Source organism: Gopherus evgoodei, chromosome 4 (assembly GCF_007399415.2).
Source record: "Gopherus evgoodei ecotype Sinaloan lineage chromosome 4, rGopEvg1_v1.p, whole genome shotgun sequence".
Classification (NCBI taxonomy): domain Eukaryota; kingdom Metazoa; phylum Chordata; order Testudines; family Testudinidae; genus Gopherus; species Gopherus evgoodei.
Genome location: NC_044325.1, coordinates 44789906 through 44803353, shown reverse-complemented (window position 1 = coordinate 44803353; position 13448 = coordinate 44789906). Strand labels below are relative to the sequence as shown.

Genomic DNA, 13448 nt, shown 5'->3' with positions numbered 1-13448 from the left:
ATTCTGAGTCATTCCATCAACTCCAGTGGTGCACAACAGCTACCCAATGCTCCGTGCTACAGAACCCCAGTGGGAATTGAATGGGGATTGCCTATTGGTCCTTACTATCCACTAGCAAAGATGACAGTGTCAAGTCCTGTGGCCTTTCAAATAGCACATCCGTATGGTAATGTCTTAGCTTTCCTAGTATGACTAGAAGAAGCCCTGGTGAGGTGGTGTAAAATTTGACAGCCTCTGATTTTGCTAGTGGAATGATCCTCTGTCTGATCCCAGAAATGATGCTGTAATCTTGTTCCTTATGAGGCACCAGAGACTAAAGGGATTGATCCTGGACACGAGGAAGAGGAACTTTGGGCTGTGCCTGCCCTACAGTAATCTGTCTGAAAGGGGAAAGTTATCTCACTAGTGTTCTCTTAAAGAGCATGGGGTTGTAGGATGTATAGGGCTGCCAAAGAATTCTGTGGCATTGGGGTGCCATGCTCCAAGGCAGCAGGACTTTTCAATCCCTCTTTGGGGTTGAGGAGGGTCTTTGGAGAAGGCACTAGAGCAGGCCATGTTGTGGAGTGATGAGAGGCTGTACTCTTTAAACTGACTCCCAGCTCTGTTTCTAGAACACCTTTTCTTCCTGACCTAATTTAAAGTGATCCACACTGAAAGCTGGGGCAAGTGCACAAAGAGAGCTGGAGTGAATACAAGTGGTTCCTTGAGCAGGAGGAATGGTCTGCTGGGATCCCTCTGGACTCCCTGGACAGTACCAATGGAGACCTGCACTGATGCAGAAACCAGCAGTAGGACTAGGCTAATGCAGCACTTGGGTTTAAGTGTCCAGCCTGATAAGGTCGTTGTGTGAATTCAGCTCAGTATAGAAATCAGGCAAAAGTTTTGCTTTAGTTCCAAACTAATCACCAGTTCCTTATTTGAGCTCCACTAGTCCTACTGTTCTGTTTGCTCCATTTTCCATCCCTGAAGCAGCAGATTTTTCTATAAGTAGTTTCTGCTGCAGCCTTTGGGCTGGGTACTACAAATTGTGCTCTTCCATGTCCAAACTCATCTGTTGCTAAACACTTCCCTGTGTCTGAAAGAGAGTGGGCAGTTTATCAGATAACCAGTAATGACAGTCACCACTAGGAAAATCAAGGTCTAGCTGTTTGGCACAGACACTGAGGTGAGGGGGTACCCAGGAATCTGCCATGCCAAGACTCTTGCAGGCTAATTTTAGCAACTGAAACTTACTAGAGCATGGAGCAGTAAAAACAAGCCGTTGCACCCAGTGGGTGGGCTGTCTGTAAGTAAGCTTTACGTTCTTTCTAGTTCTGTCTGAATCCATTGCCTGTATTTGATCCTGCTGTAATTTAAACACCTGTCTAGCTGGAATGTGTGAAATATCCTTACCTTTCACACTTGGCTATTTTCTCATCTATTTTGGCTGGAAAGGCAGCTTTAAAATAAACCATATCAGAGGGAAAAATGCACCAAGGTATCAGATTGGGGGTGGAGAGGTGATACATGTCACTAAATGGAGCTTGATATTAGTGTGTTGAGGGATGGGTTGGATCAAGCCCCCTCTGCATAGGCCTTCTCTAGCAGCGTTTTCATCACTACTACTGACTGGCTAAGAATTGTACACATCCTGTAGTGTTTGCCTCATCCACCTGTTATCTCTTGTCTTTATAGACTGTAAACTGTTTACAGGCAGTTACTGTCATTTATTAAATGTTTGTCCAGCACCTAGTAAAATGAGGTCCAGTCTGGTTTGTGATCTTTAGCTGCTACCATAATATAAATGCTTCATATTTATACAAAGCTACAGAAGGGCTCAGTGTTTGTTCTCTCAGAAGAAAGTCATTAAAATAACATTCTTTGTTGTTATTGGTATAGGCAGGGCTGGTGGCACCAACTAAGTTGCATAAGACTTTCCATAGAAAGACCATGTTTTCAGTTGCTTATAACTTTGCCAAACTTTAACTGTTTGGGCTGAAATTTTCCATGGCAGGCATCTGCCTCAGGCTGAATTTTTTGGGGAAATTTTCAGTGAAAATGCTTATGTTTTCAGAGAAATGAGACTAGGAGAAATATGTTGGTTTATGCATGTTTAAAAATTCTGGCAGTTTTTTCTTTGAGATGTTCTAGTTTCCCCATGCTTTGGAGCAGGGACTTTAAATTAGGCAGGTGAGTGGCTGGCCTTTGCATCATCCCTGTGAAAATCTGCTGAAATTTGGCCAAATTATAAGCCTTTGAAAAAGTACAGTTTGAATATATTCATTAGAGATTTCATAGATTCTAGCAGCTATATTCCCTGAAGAGGCCATCCATACTGAAAATGCTCCATCTTGGGGCTTAACAGGACTTTCTCAGTAATTTTAGGCCAGGGCTGGGCACTGTAACAGAAAGTGGGGAGCTTGTCTCTCCTGTGTTCCATGACCACCTGCTAGGCCCAGGCAGCATGGAGGAGGAAACTGCGTGACTGAAATGCAGAAAAATGAGAGTTAAAGTTGTGAGTGGGGAGTAAATAAATACAAGGAGACTGGAGGCTCATGGGGGAAGAGCAGAAAAATGAGAGTTAAAGTTGTGAGTGGGGAGTAAATAAATACAAGGAGACTGGAGGCTCATGGGGGAAGAGGAGAAAGTGGGACTGAAAGATGGGATGATCAAGAGACTAGGATTCACTGGGCAAGGAGACTGGGTCTGGGAACCAGTGGGGCGGTGGGAAGGAGGGAAAACAGATTTGATGAGGAGCTAGGATGCAGGGAGAGAACTGAGACTGAACCAGTAAAGAGGGTGGGACAAGAAGCTGGGGATGGGCACTGAGGTTGGGTGAGGAGCCTGGTGAGGTGATGTCCTGGAGGAGACAAGCGACTGGAGACAAGAAGTGGAGAAAAGGAGACCAATTGAATGAGGAGCCAGGGATGAGGGGAGCTGGGGCTGACTGAGCAAGGAGAGGTAGGATTGAGAGTCTGGAGCAGAGATTGGGACTCTGGAAGGATGAGACTAGGTATTCTTGCGTAAGGAGACTGGGTCTGGAATGACAAACCTGAATAATGGAGACTGGGACTAGCTAAAGTAAGGAGCTGGGGTGGGGAAGAGACAGGACTAGGAGGGAATGGGACAGAAGGGGTCAACTAGGGGGTATGGGCAGAAGTGTCTATGCCCACTAGTGCCTTGTCCCCTCTAGTGCTGGTCCACATAGAGGCTGACATCCTCTACTGCTCTTAGTTACTCCAGTATTTCAAGTGACAGAGATCTGGACAGTAGATGTAAAGGTTCCAACCCTGCTGATCATCCATGTGATTGTTAATATGATGCCATATGATGGAATTTGTAGGGGAAGGGAGGGTGTCAATTTGTTTTTTAAAAACCTAGGAAGTTACACACAAAAAACTATATTAAAATAACAGTTATAGTTGCAATGTCAAGCACTCAAAAGCTAGAAAATACCAGAAGGAAGGTTGCCTGTGCAGCCTTAATTTGACCCACTTGTGTGTATGCATTATGATTGTCTTTAATTAGATGATCGCGTGCTGTTTTTTCCAGAGGACCCATCTCATTCAGTGCACAGAACAGATGGTGCTTACTTAAAGAGCTGCTATTCAATATTTTGTCTTCTCATTGTTCAGTGTGGGGCCCCAGGCCTTATTTACTGTACTGCTCTGAAGACAGAATTATTACTTTCCTCAAAATGGGCTTTTCTCAGTGCTGTCACCATAGTATCTGAGTTCTTGACAAACAATTAATTAATCTTCATAACCACTATGAAGTGAAGTGAGGTGATGGTATTATCATCCCCATTTTACAGGTGGCAAACTGAGGCACAGAGAGTAAGGTCAAAAATATCCAATTTTGAATGTCCAATTTGAGACCCCTAGGATCTCATTTTTCAGAATACTTTAGCATCATACAGCACTTTATATGTTCAAAGCACAGATCCCATTGACTTCAGCTGCAGCTGGGAGCATTCAGCACTTCTGTAAATCAGACCCCAAGGCCTCAAGTAGACACCCAGAAAATGAGAAACACACAATCAGTGACCACCTATGAAAAGTTTGGTTTAAGTGATTTGACTAGCATCACACAAGAACCTTGTGGCAGAGGCAGGGATAGAATTCAGTTCTCCAGGTCAGCATTCAGCTGCCTTAACCTAGGTGTCCTGCATACAACAGTCTCCTTCAGTACAAACCCTGATTCATCCCCAGAGCAGGTCCATTTTGTGCACTGAATGAGGCAGAGATCCTGTGGAAAAAATAGTATGTGATCATGTAATTAAAGACCATATCATAATGCATATACACACGGGGTCTGAATTAAGGTTGCCTGGACAGTCTAAATTCTAGCATTCCCTAACCTTAATAATGGTCTTTTAACATAGTTTTTTGTCTGCAATTTAATACTTACATTGCAGTAGTTAGAATCAGTGTCCCGTTGTTGCTAGATGCTCTTCAAATATAGTAAGCCGGTGCGTGCTCAGAGTTTGCACTCTCAAGAAGATGAGTGGCCCAAGAAGGGTAATGGGAGAAAGATACAGTTGAACAAGTAATACTTGTGTTATTAAATATGTATGCAATTTTTTAATAAATTGATCAAGCAAATGCAACAACCCCTGTCGCACTTCAGAGCTGACATTAATTGACTGGTAACCTAATTGGGTGAACAGCTTCAAGGGGGGTGGAAAATTTCTCCCATTTGGGACAGAATTTGGTGGGAATCTTATGTAAGTAAAATGGTAATGGGTCAATTATAAATATATAGAGTGATCTGGCTCAGTGACCTGGGGAAGTAGGGGACAAGGAGGAGCATCTGGCTTTTGTAAATGCTTGCAGCTGGTTTATGACTTTCATGGTTTCATTGTCTGAATTATAATCAGTGGTGCAGGGCCCAGTGCTGCTTTCCTTTGTGAATTCTGCCCCTGCCCTTGCCCTTGCCCTTTTCCTCCCCAGTGCTCCACTGCATGGATGTGTTACAATGAAGCATTGATGCTGGAAGCCATTCAGAGTGGGATGGCTTTGACAGTGGCCCTCCTCACTGCTTTATGCAGCCAGCACAGCTTTGCTCTAGTCCAAGAGAACTTTTCTCCAGGGAGGAGGGGAAGGTTTCTACAGGCAGGACCGCCGAGAGCGGGTTCAGGCCCCAGGGAAAATTTTTTTCGGGCCCTCCAGCAAGGGTAGACCGGTAAAACAGGGCCGGGGAAGGCAGGCCCCGGTAATTTGTACCAGCTTCCCCCACCTCTCATCTGCCCTGTCTACAGGTGTCTTCCTTCCATTATCAGACTGTCTAGCCAATGGTTTGTATCTTTCTCCGAGCCACTAGCAGTTACTTTCTTGGGTCTTTGTAGTGTCTGATGTATTTTCATCTGTCTTTTTAGTTAACAAACCTGAACATGGCAAGCGGAGCTGTAAGCAGAGGGAGCACAGCCTTCCCTCTTAGCCACCGGTCAGCACTTAACACAGGAGGGTCAATGTGGGCTGTTCAGCCAGATACTTCCACAACTGACAGCAGGCCTACCTCCTCAGCAGTCAGGTAAGTTAATCCGGCTGCTTCTGGCTTTTTAAGAGAGATGGATGTAGTGCACAAGGGCCAGGAGCTTGTTCACTTTCCTCAATAGCTTCTTGCTCAGGAAATCTTTTTTCCAGGTGTAAAGAAACACAGTTCCCAGCATCTCCCAGTTCCGTCAGAAACACAGCCTGTGAAAATAGCCCTTGGTCCCAGGTGGTGGCAGCAGGACCGCTGACAGCGGGTTCGGGCCCCAGTTAAAAAATTTTTTCGGGCCCCCCCACAAGGGTGGACCAGCTAAACAAGGCCTACGAAACCAGCCCCGGGCCCCCTTCCAGACCACCGGGTCCCGGTAATTTGTACCAGCTTCCGCACCCCTCGTCAGCCCTGGGTGGCAGGGCCATGGTGAAGGGAGGAGGAGGGGCTGGGCAGGTTGGATGATTAGGAGATATCTCTCTAAGTAGTTTCCCTCCAAGCACTTATCCAGGGCACATTTCCCTACCTGATGGCACAGAAAACTCCATCAGGGCCTGAGTTTGGTTAGGCTTTTCCCTGGATGCAAAGTTGGCGGGGAGGTTGAAGACAAAGGAATAATCAGCAGAGACCTTCTTTCCTGGGAGTCTCCCTTTCAGTGGTTTCCTTCTGCTCTCTCCTCATTTTTTCTAATCATATGAGAGCATAGGAATTTGTATTAGTGGTTAATATACCCCTCAGACTCTGAACAGAGGACTTTATGTGATTCTGATGGGGATAACTGCCCAAGGGTGGGAGAGGGAGGATGTGTCCAAAGGATTCTGAATGGGGCTTTGGCTGGCGTTACTGAGGCTAGGAGCTAAGCAGGGCTGCCGTTTTGTACAAGATTGAGTACAGGACTAGGATCTCCTGAATTCTATTCCTTGTTCAGCCCCGACTACCTGTAGGAAAGTTGCTTCTCTTCCTCCCTTTCTGCCTCAGTTTCTGCTTTGTAAAATAGGGATAAGGAGCCTAACCCTCTAAAGTGCTTGAATTCTATGGATTGAAAGTGCCACGTTAAGTGCAAATAATTAGTAATGCTTGTTATTAAAAGCAGGAAAGCTGCTGGATGGTGGCTAATAAAACTTGAGGGGCACAGGGGGAAGGAGTGTGCTCTGGCTGGTCCCCCCAAATGGACCCTGCAACAGGAGGATTGAAATCTGTACTGGAAAGCTCAGGCTAAGTGGCTCTTGTTTCACCAGTCAGTGCCTTTCCCCCTGCCTGTAGAAGAGGAATGTGAGAAATGAATTCCTGGCCTGTGCCTGCCCTAGTACAGTGTTTGCCTTGGGGTGTAGAATTATTGAGAGAGGCAGCAATTCTGTTCTTGGAACCCAGCCAAGGGAATTATTACCTAATCCAAATAAAGAACCTATCCAACAGGTGTACAGCCTCCTTCCTCTCCTGTGTAGCCTGCGAGAGCAGTAGAGTGCAGGCAACCTTGTATTTCTTCCATCTCCTCCTCCATACTGACTGTACCAATGGGAATGGGCCTCAGGTTTCACAGGGCAAAGGGCTACTCAGTAGGACTCTTCCTTCCTTTGCAGATCTCTGCTGTAAGCCTCATGATCATGGTATCACTCTGAATCAGTTTCGCTGTTAGAGGCTGCACGTGCATAGCTGCAGATCTGACAATCCATCCATGGTTATAAAATCTCCACCCCCATAATGCCCTGCTCTGTTCTGGTACAAGCAGCCCCAGAACTATTGCCTCACTCCAGTTGTGTAGTTTAGTGCCTGTAAGTATTTTATATATAAATAATTTATTTATTTTATATGTAAAACCCTCCAAATAATTCATACCGTAGTGCCTTGCCAGTGTTAGTCATGATGCCTTACAATGCCTGCGAGTGGTACATTCCCTCAAAGAGTTTTTGACCTGTGATGCCTTTATCTCCAGAGCACACAGCAAACAGAAGAGATGTCTCGAGACTCTTCATTTGGAGGGGTGTGTCTTGTCTGCATGGCTGCCTGCATCAAAAGGCCAGAATAATGGAATCCAAAACCTTTAGAGCTGCCTACAAATTAAAAGGAGAATTTTTGAGAGCTGCTGGACAATTCAGAGTGCAGAGTTCTGAGTACTGTTATCCACTGCTCTGAAGAGAGACTTGGAGTCATTGGAATTCTCTCTGAAGAAGAGGTCTTGAAGGACTACTCCAGAATCAAAGCGTATGGAGTTGACCATACCGTTATTCAGAGAAATCATAGAAATGTAGGACTGAAAGGGACCTCAAGAGGTCATCAAGTCCATACCCCTTCTATGCTGGGGCCGGACCAAGTAAACCCAGACAGATACTGTCTAACCTGTTCTTAAAAACATCCATTGTTGAGGATTTCGTAACCTTCCTTGGAAGCCTATTCCAGTGCTTAACTATCCTTATAGTTAGAAAGTTTTTCCTAATATCTAATCTAAATCTCTTTTTCAGCAAATTAAGATTACTTCTTGTCCAGCCCTTGGTGCACATGAAGAACAACTCATCACTGTTCTCTTTATAGCATCCCTTAACATATTTGTATACTATTATCAGGTCCATCTTCAGTTGTCTTTTCTCAAGACTGAACACCCAGTTTTTTTAACTTTTCCTCATAGATCAGATTTTTTAAACCTTATGTCACTTTTGTTGCTCTCCTCTGGATTCTCCAGTTTGTCCGCATCTTTCTGAAAGTGTAGTGCCGAGAACTGAACACAGTACTCCAGCTGAGGCCTCACCTCTGCCGAATAGAACAGAACAATTACCTCCCATGTCTTACATATGAGACTCCTGTTAATACACTGAAGAATATTAGCCCTTTTTGCAACTGCATCATGTTATTGACTCCTGTTTAACTTGTGATCCACTATAATCCTCATATCCTTTTCAGCAGTATTACTGCCCAGCCAGTTATTCCTCATTTTGTAATTGTGCATTTGATTTTTCTTAAGTGTAGCACTTGGCAGTTATCTTTACTGAATTTCATCTTATTGTTTACAGACCAGTTCTCCAATATGTCAAGGTCATTTTGAATTCTAATCCTGTCCTCCAAAATGCTTGCAACATCTCTTAGCTTCGTGTCATCCACAAACTTTATAAGCATTCTCTCCGCTCCATTATCCAAGTCATTCATCAGAACATTGAATGGTATCTGACCCAAGAGAGACTCCTGTAAGACTCCCGTAGATGTGTTCTCCCAGTTTGATGGTGAGTCATTGATAACTACTCTTGACTACAGTTTTTCAGCCAGTTTGAGAGTAATTTCATCTAGACCACATTTCCCTAGTTTGCTTATGAGACTGCCTTATGGGACAGTGTTAAAAGCTTTATTAAAGTCAAGATATATCATGTCTACTGCTTCTCCCTATCCACAAGGCCAGTAATCTTGTCAAAGGAGGAAATGTAGGTTGATTTGTCATGATTTGTTCTTGACAAGTCCATGTTGACTATTCCTTATTACCCTATTACCCTCTAGGTTATATTCTTGTATTGTCAATGAATAAGCAACCTTTGCAGCAATTGTCAAAGGAAAAGCTGGAAGTTTTTGGAAGTGGTTGGCAAAATTGGTCCCAGGAATTCCCTAATCTTTAAAGGCATGAGAGGAGTGGCTTTGATTCTTGGTATCCAGGAGGCACTTGTACCTTTTGTTATGAGGAAGGGGGATGCATCTCCTCTTTTCCCATTTTGGGTAGGATCTAAAATTATTTAAATTTTGCAGATGTGGGGTTTTAAATTACTGTTTTCTTTCCCAGCAATCTTTGACAGCAACTGGCTGCCTCCCTGAATCCTCACCCCGCCCCCCCAATCTCTCTTACTACACCCAAAAATAACAGATAAGCACAATACGTTCTTGAGAGACAGAGTGGATGCCAACAATAGGCAAGCTAAGCACAGGGGGAATCAGCTCAGAGTCAATGAAGGATTATAAAAACAAGGACAATCTTCAACTGGATCCTGAGAAGAATTAAAATATGATGAAACTAGGGGCTCTAGTGGTGATGGGAGGAAAGGCAGGTAATGGGGCTGTGTTGCTGTGTACAGATGACTGAGGTAGTAGCATTCTACATAGACTGGTGTAATGAGCTGAGATTTGGGGAATCCAAAGTATTAAGGCAAGATATGATGACAACCTGCATGGGGATTGAAGCAGGGTTGGGGTCAAGTTGGCAGAGGCAGGGCAGAGGCAGCAACAGGGAGCCATGGGGTAGAGTTTGCTATAGGGAGGCTTCTAGTTATGAGAAAAGGGAGGAGGAGCCAAGGGCAGAGATTTGGGGTGGGGGCAGAGGCTGTTTTTTTGTCATCTGAGACCTGCTCTTTCCTGTATCCCTGTGTCTCAAGGATGAATGTGGAGTTGCTGTCTTTGAGCTCCTTGCTTTAGGTGCCCCACAGTCCTGTGTGAGGAGTGGACAACTTCCCCACTGCCCCATGCCCTGTTTTGCCACATGAGCAGGGCCTAACTGTTTTCACACAGACTGGATGCAGGCTAACTTGAAGGCTGAGAAGCCTGAACTGCAGTGATCCCTCCCAGAGGAAATGTAGGGCAAGAGCAGCAGCTACTGAGTGCTACACAATAGTCCCTCAGTTCAGCCTTAGCAAACTCTACACTGACCTTCGCACCTCCCTGGTGAGGCAGCACACAAGTGCCAGAACAGGAGCAGCCAAGCCTACTGACTCCAGCACTGCATCATCTTAGCCACCTGTCTGTCGAGTTCCCCTGACCCTGTCTGTGCCTTTCCCTTTCCTGGTCTCCTCCCACCCCCTCTCTGAGGGCCAGAGTAACAATGGGCTCTGTCTCTCTGCATTGCACAGCACAATCTATCTGCTTCGCACTGCAGTCCCCACACAATTCCCTTTTTTTTACACCCCAATCTCTCCACCTCCATGTACTTCCCTCTTGTTCCTGCCAGTAGCAGGTTATGCTACCTCATGCCTAGGGTGGGGAAGGAAGAATCTTTAGCACAAGGTAAATCTGGCGCAGGTTATCCTGGTGCTGCTGTCTGTGATTTACCATCTGTGAAGTCACTGGGAGTGGCCCCAGCTCAGTGTCCTCTGTGGATGACTTTGTCTTGCTGCCTGCAATGGCCAGCACTGTGTTAGGAAAAATATCTCATAGAAAAAACAACAAGGAGTCCTTGTGGCGCCTTAGAGACTAACAAATTTATTTGGGCATAAGCTTTCGTGGGCTAGAACCCACTTCATTGGATGCATGAAGTGAAAAATACGGGAGCACTATCTACCAATGTGATATATGCCATCATGTGCAACCAATGCCCCTCTGCCATGTACATTGGCCAAACTGGACAATCTCTGCGCAAAAGAATAAATGGACATAAATCTGGCATCAGGAATCATAACTTTCAAAAACCAGTAGGAGATCACTTCAATCTCTCTGGTCACTCAATAACAGACCTAAAAGTGGCAATTCTTCAACAACAAAAACTTCAAAATCAGACACCAATGTGAAGTTGCAGAACTGGAATTAATTTGCAAACTGGATGCCATCAGATTAGGCCTGAATAAAGACTGGGAGTGGTTGGATCATTATAAAACCTAAACTTAATTTCCTCAATACTAATTTCTCCCTACTGTTCCTCACACTTTTTTGTCTACTGTCTGTAATGGGCCACTCTCTTACCACTTCAAAGGTTATTTTTCCTCCCTTGGTATCCTGCTGTTAATTGATTTATCTCGTTAGATTGACCTGACACTTGGTAAAGCAACCCCCATCCTTTCATGTATTTATACCTGCTGCTGTATTTTTCACTTCATGCATCCGATGAAGTGGGTTCTAGCCCACGAAAGCTTGTGCCCAAATAAATTTGTTAGTCTCTAAGGTGCCACAAGGACTCCTCGTTGTTTTTGCTGATACAGACTAACACGACTACCACTCTGAAACCTATCTCATAGAAGAGTCCCTATCAGACAGATAAATGTCTTATATTAGGACAGGCACATTGTGAGTCTGTAGGATCACAGGAATGTAGGGATAGAAGGGACCTCAAGAGGTCAGGGTCCACCACTTGCATCAAGGCAGCCCTTGAGCTCTGATCCCACTAGAGGCCTCTCTGTCTTGAAGACTTGGATCAATTAACTTTATTGACTGAGGGAGATTAGAAGTGGACGGTAGTTACAGTTTGTTACTGGGCTCCTGCTAGCTTCCCCTTGGCAGTACCCTGGCACCTCAGCCCTCGGCTGTGACATTGGAAGAGCAGTGTGTGTCTGAGAAACATAGATTTTTGAACTGAACTTTCACCTTCTGTTCTCACCACACTAGGTTGGGGGGATACTGTCTAGGCATGTGTAAACTAGAGACAGGATGAGTTTAAGTTGGTACGTGCAGCTGCTCCATCCCTACACTCACCCATATCTTGTCCTGCCCCCATGCACACTGATGACAACCTAACTGTGGGAGCAAATCAGGTTAGTCAAACATGGAGATGCATGACCAGCCTTGATAGTTTGTATATTGGATAAATCACACTAGATCAGCCTGTGATGGTAGGTCCTATTATTCGCCAGCCTGCTCTGAGCCTCAGCATCATGGGTTGGCACCGTCTTGAAGGAACCCTGCTTCCCACAGCCTAGGTCTTGTCTGTCTGTCTGGAGCCTCTGGGAGAGGAAAGGAAGAAAGCTCATGACTTGCCCAGACAGTCTGAGGCCTGGCCCTGCAGCCTCGGCCCCTCAGACGTTGTTTGAATCGGACTTGGCTGGCAGCTGCTGTGCTGTTACTTTTCCGAGGTAATAAATGAGATTAATCTCAGGACCCTTTCCAGAGGCAAAGGGGGTTTTGGGCCGAGTGCAGTGAGCATATAGGAGCCAGTGCTGGGGCTGTGAGCTGGAGGCAAGAGCTGGGGCTTCACAGCAGGGCAGAGTGGCGCACAAGTCAGCTTGTGTGAGTGGGGCCTTTACTCTCAGCTGCTTCTGGGAGGGCTTTATAGAATTAGGAACTTGGGAGCCTCTTTTTCTGACTGGCTCTGATTGAATGAAGAGTTGTCTCCTGTTTACCTTGCTTTCTCTGCTTGGCCCTGAGCAGTTATAGTCCCCTTTTGCAGTCTCGTTTGAGGTAATGTGGTGGGATCTCTTTCATTATGCAGCCTTCACCCCTTTGTGTCCTTCAGTGGAGGTGTTCTCATTCACATGTCTCAGGGCTTAACCCTCCTGATCACCAAGCTCTAACGTGATGGAAGATACCAGGAGGATGTAGTGGGAGATGAAGATTTGCCATCTGCTCACAGTCCCTTCTTACGTATTAAGGGCCTAGGCTAGCTCACTTAGTTACCTCCACAAACCATCTTCCACCCATTCTAAACACTGGAACTGCCATCTTGGATCAAACAACTGATCCTTCTCTTTCAGTATCCTGTATGTGGAACAACCAGTACTGATGTTTCAGAGGAAGATACAAGAACCTTGTAATGGGCAATAATAGAATAATTTATCCATAGGGGAAAGTCCTTCCTAATCCCCATCAGCTAGTGGTTGGCTTATGCCTGGAAGCAGAATGGGTTAATAGTTCTTACAATATTTTCTGGGTTCCAACTGTGGACCTCCTCGTTACTCATAAGTGTCTGGTCCTTTATGTGAATCCTGGTAAGAACTTGACTTTAATTATATGCTGTAAGAGTGAGTTCCACAGATTAATTATGCATTATGTGAAGGTTTTCTTTTATCAGTTTTTTAAATTGGTTGCCTTTCAATTTCATTGAATGTCCCCTTGTTTTTGTATTATACAAGAGAGTAAATAGGAGTGCTCAGTTTATGTTCTCTATACCTTTCATAGTAATGTCTCTCTCATGCCCACTCTTATTTGTCTTCTCCTAAACTAAACAGTCTCAACTGTTTCAGTATCCATATGGAGGCTTTACAGACCTCTAATTGTTGTCTGACTCTGTTTTTCTATAGCAGTGACTAGAACTGATGACACTACTCCAAGTGAGGACATACCATTGAATTATATAATGACATTATATTTTTCAGCATTAT

The 13448-nt window shown here is 44.9% G+C and overlaps 1 protein-coding gene across 1 annotated transcript in view; it reads left to right on the top strand.

Annotated features, from left to right (window-relative positions):
* The window catches only part of TTLL5 (tubulin tyrosine ligase like 5), a 254241-nt gene that overhangs the window by 136530 nt on the left and 104263 nt on the right, over window positions 1-13448 (top strand). Inside the window, 1 exon segment of the mRNA XM_030559099.1 lies at window positions 5357-5511. Within this exon segment, the coding sequence (XP_030414959.1) occupies window positions 5357-5511 (155 nt within the window).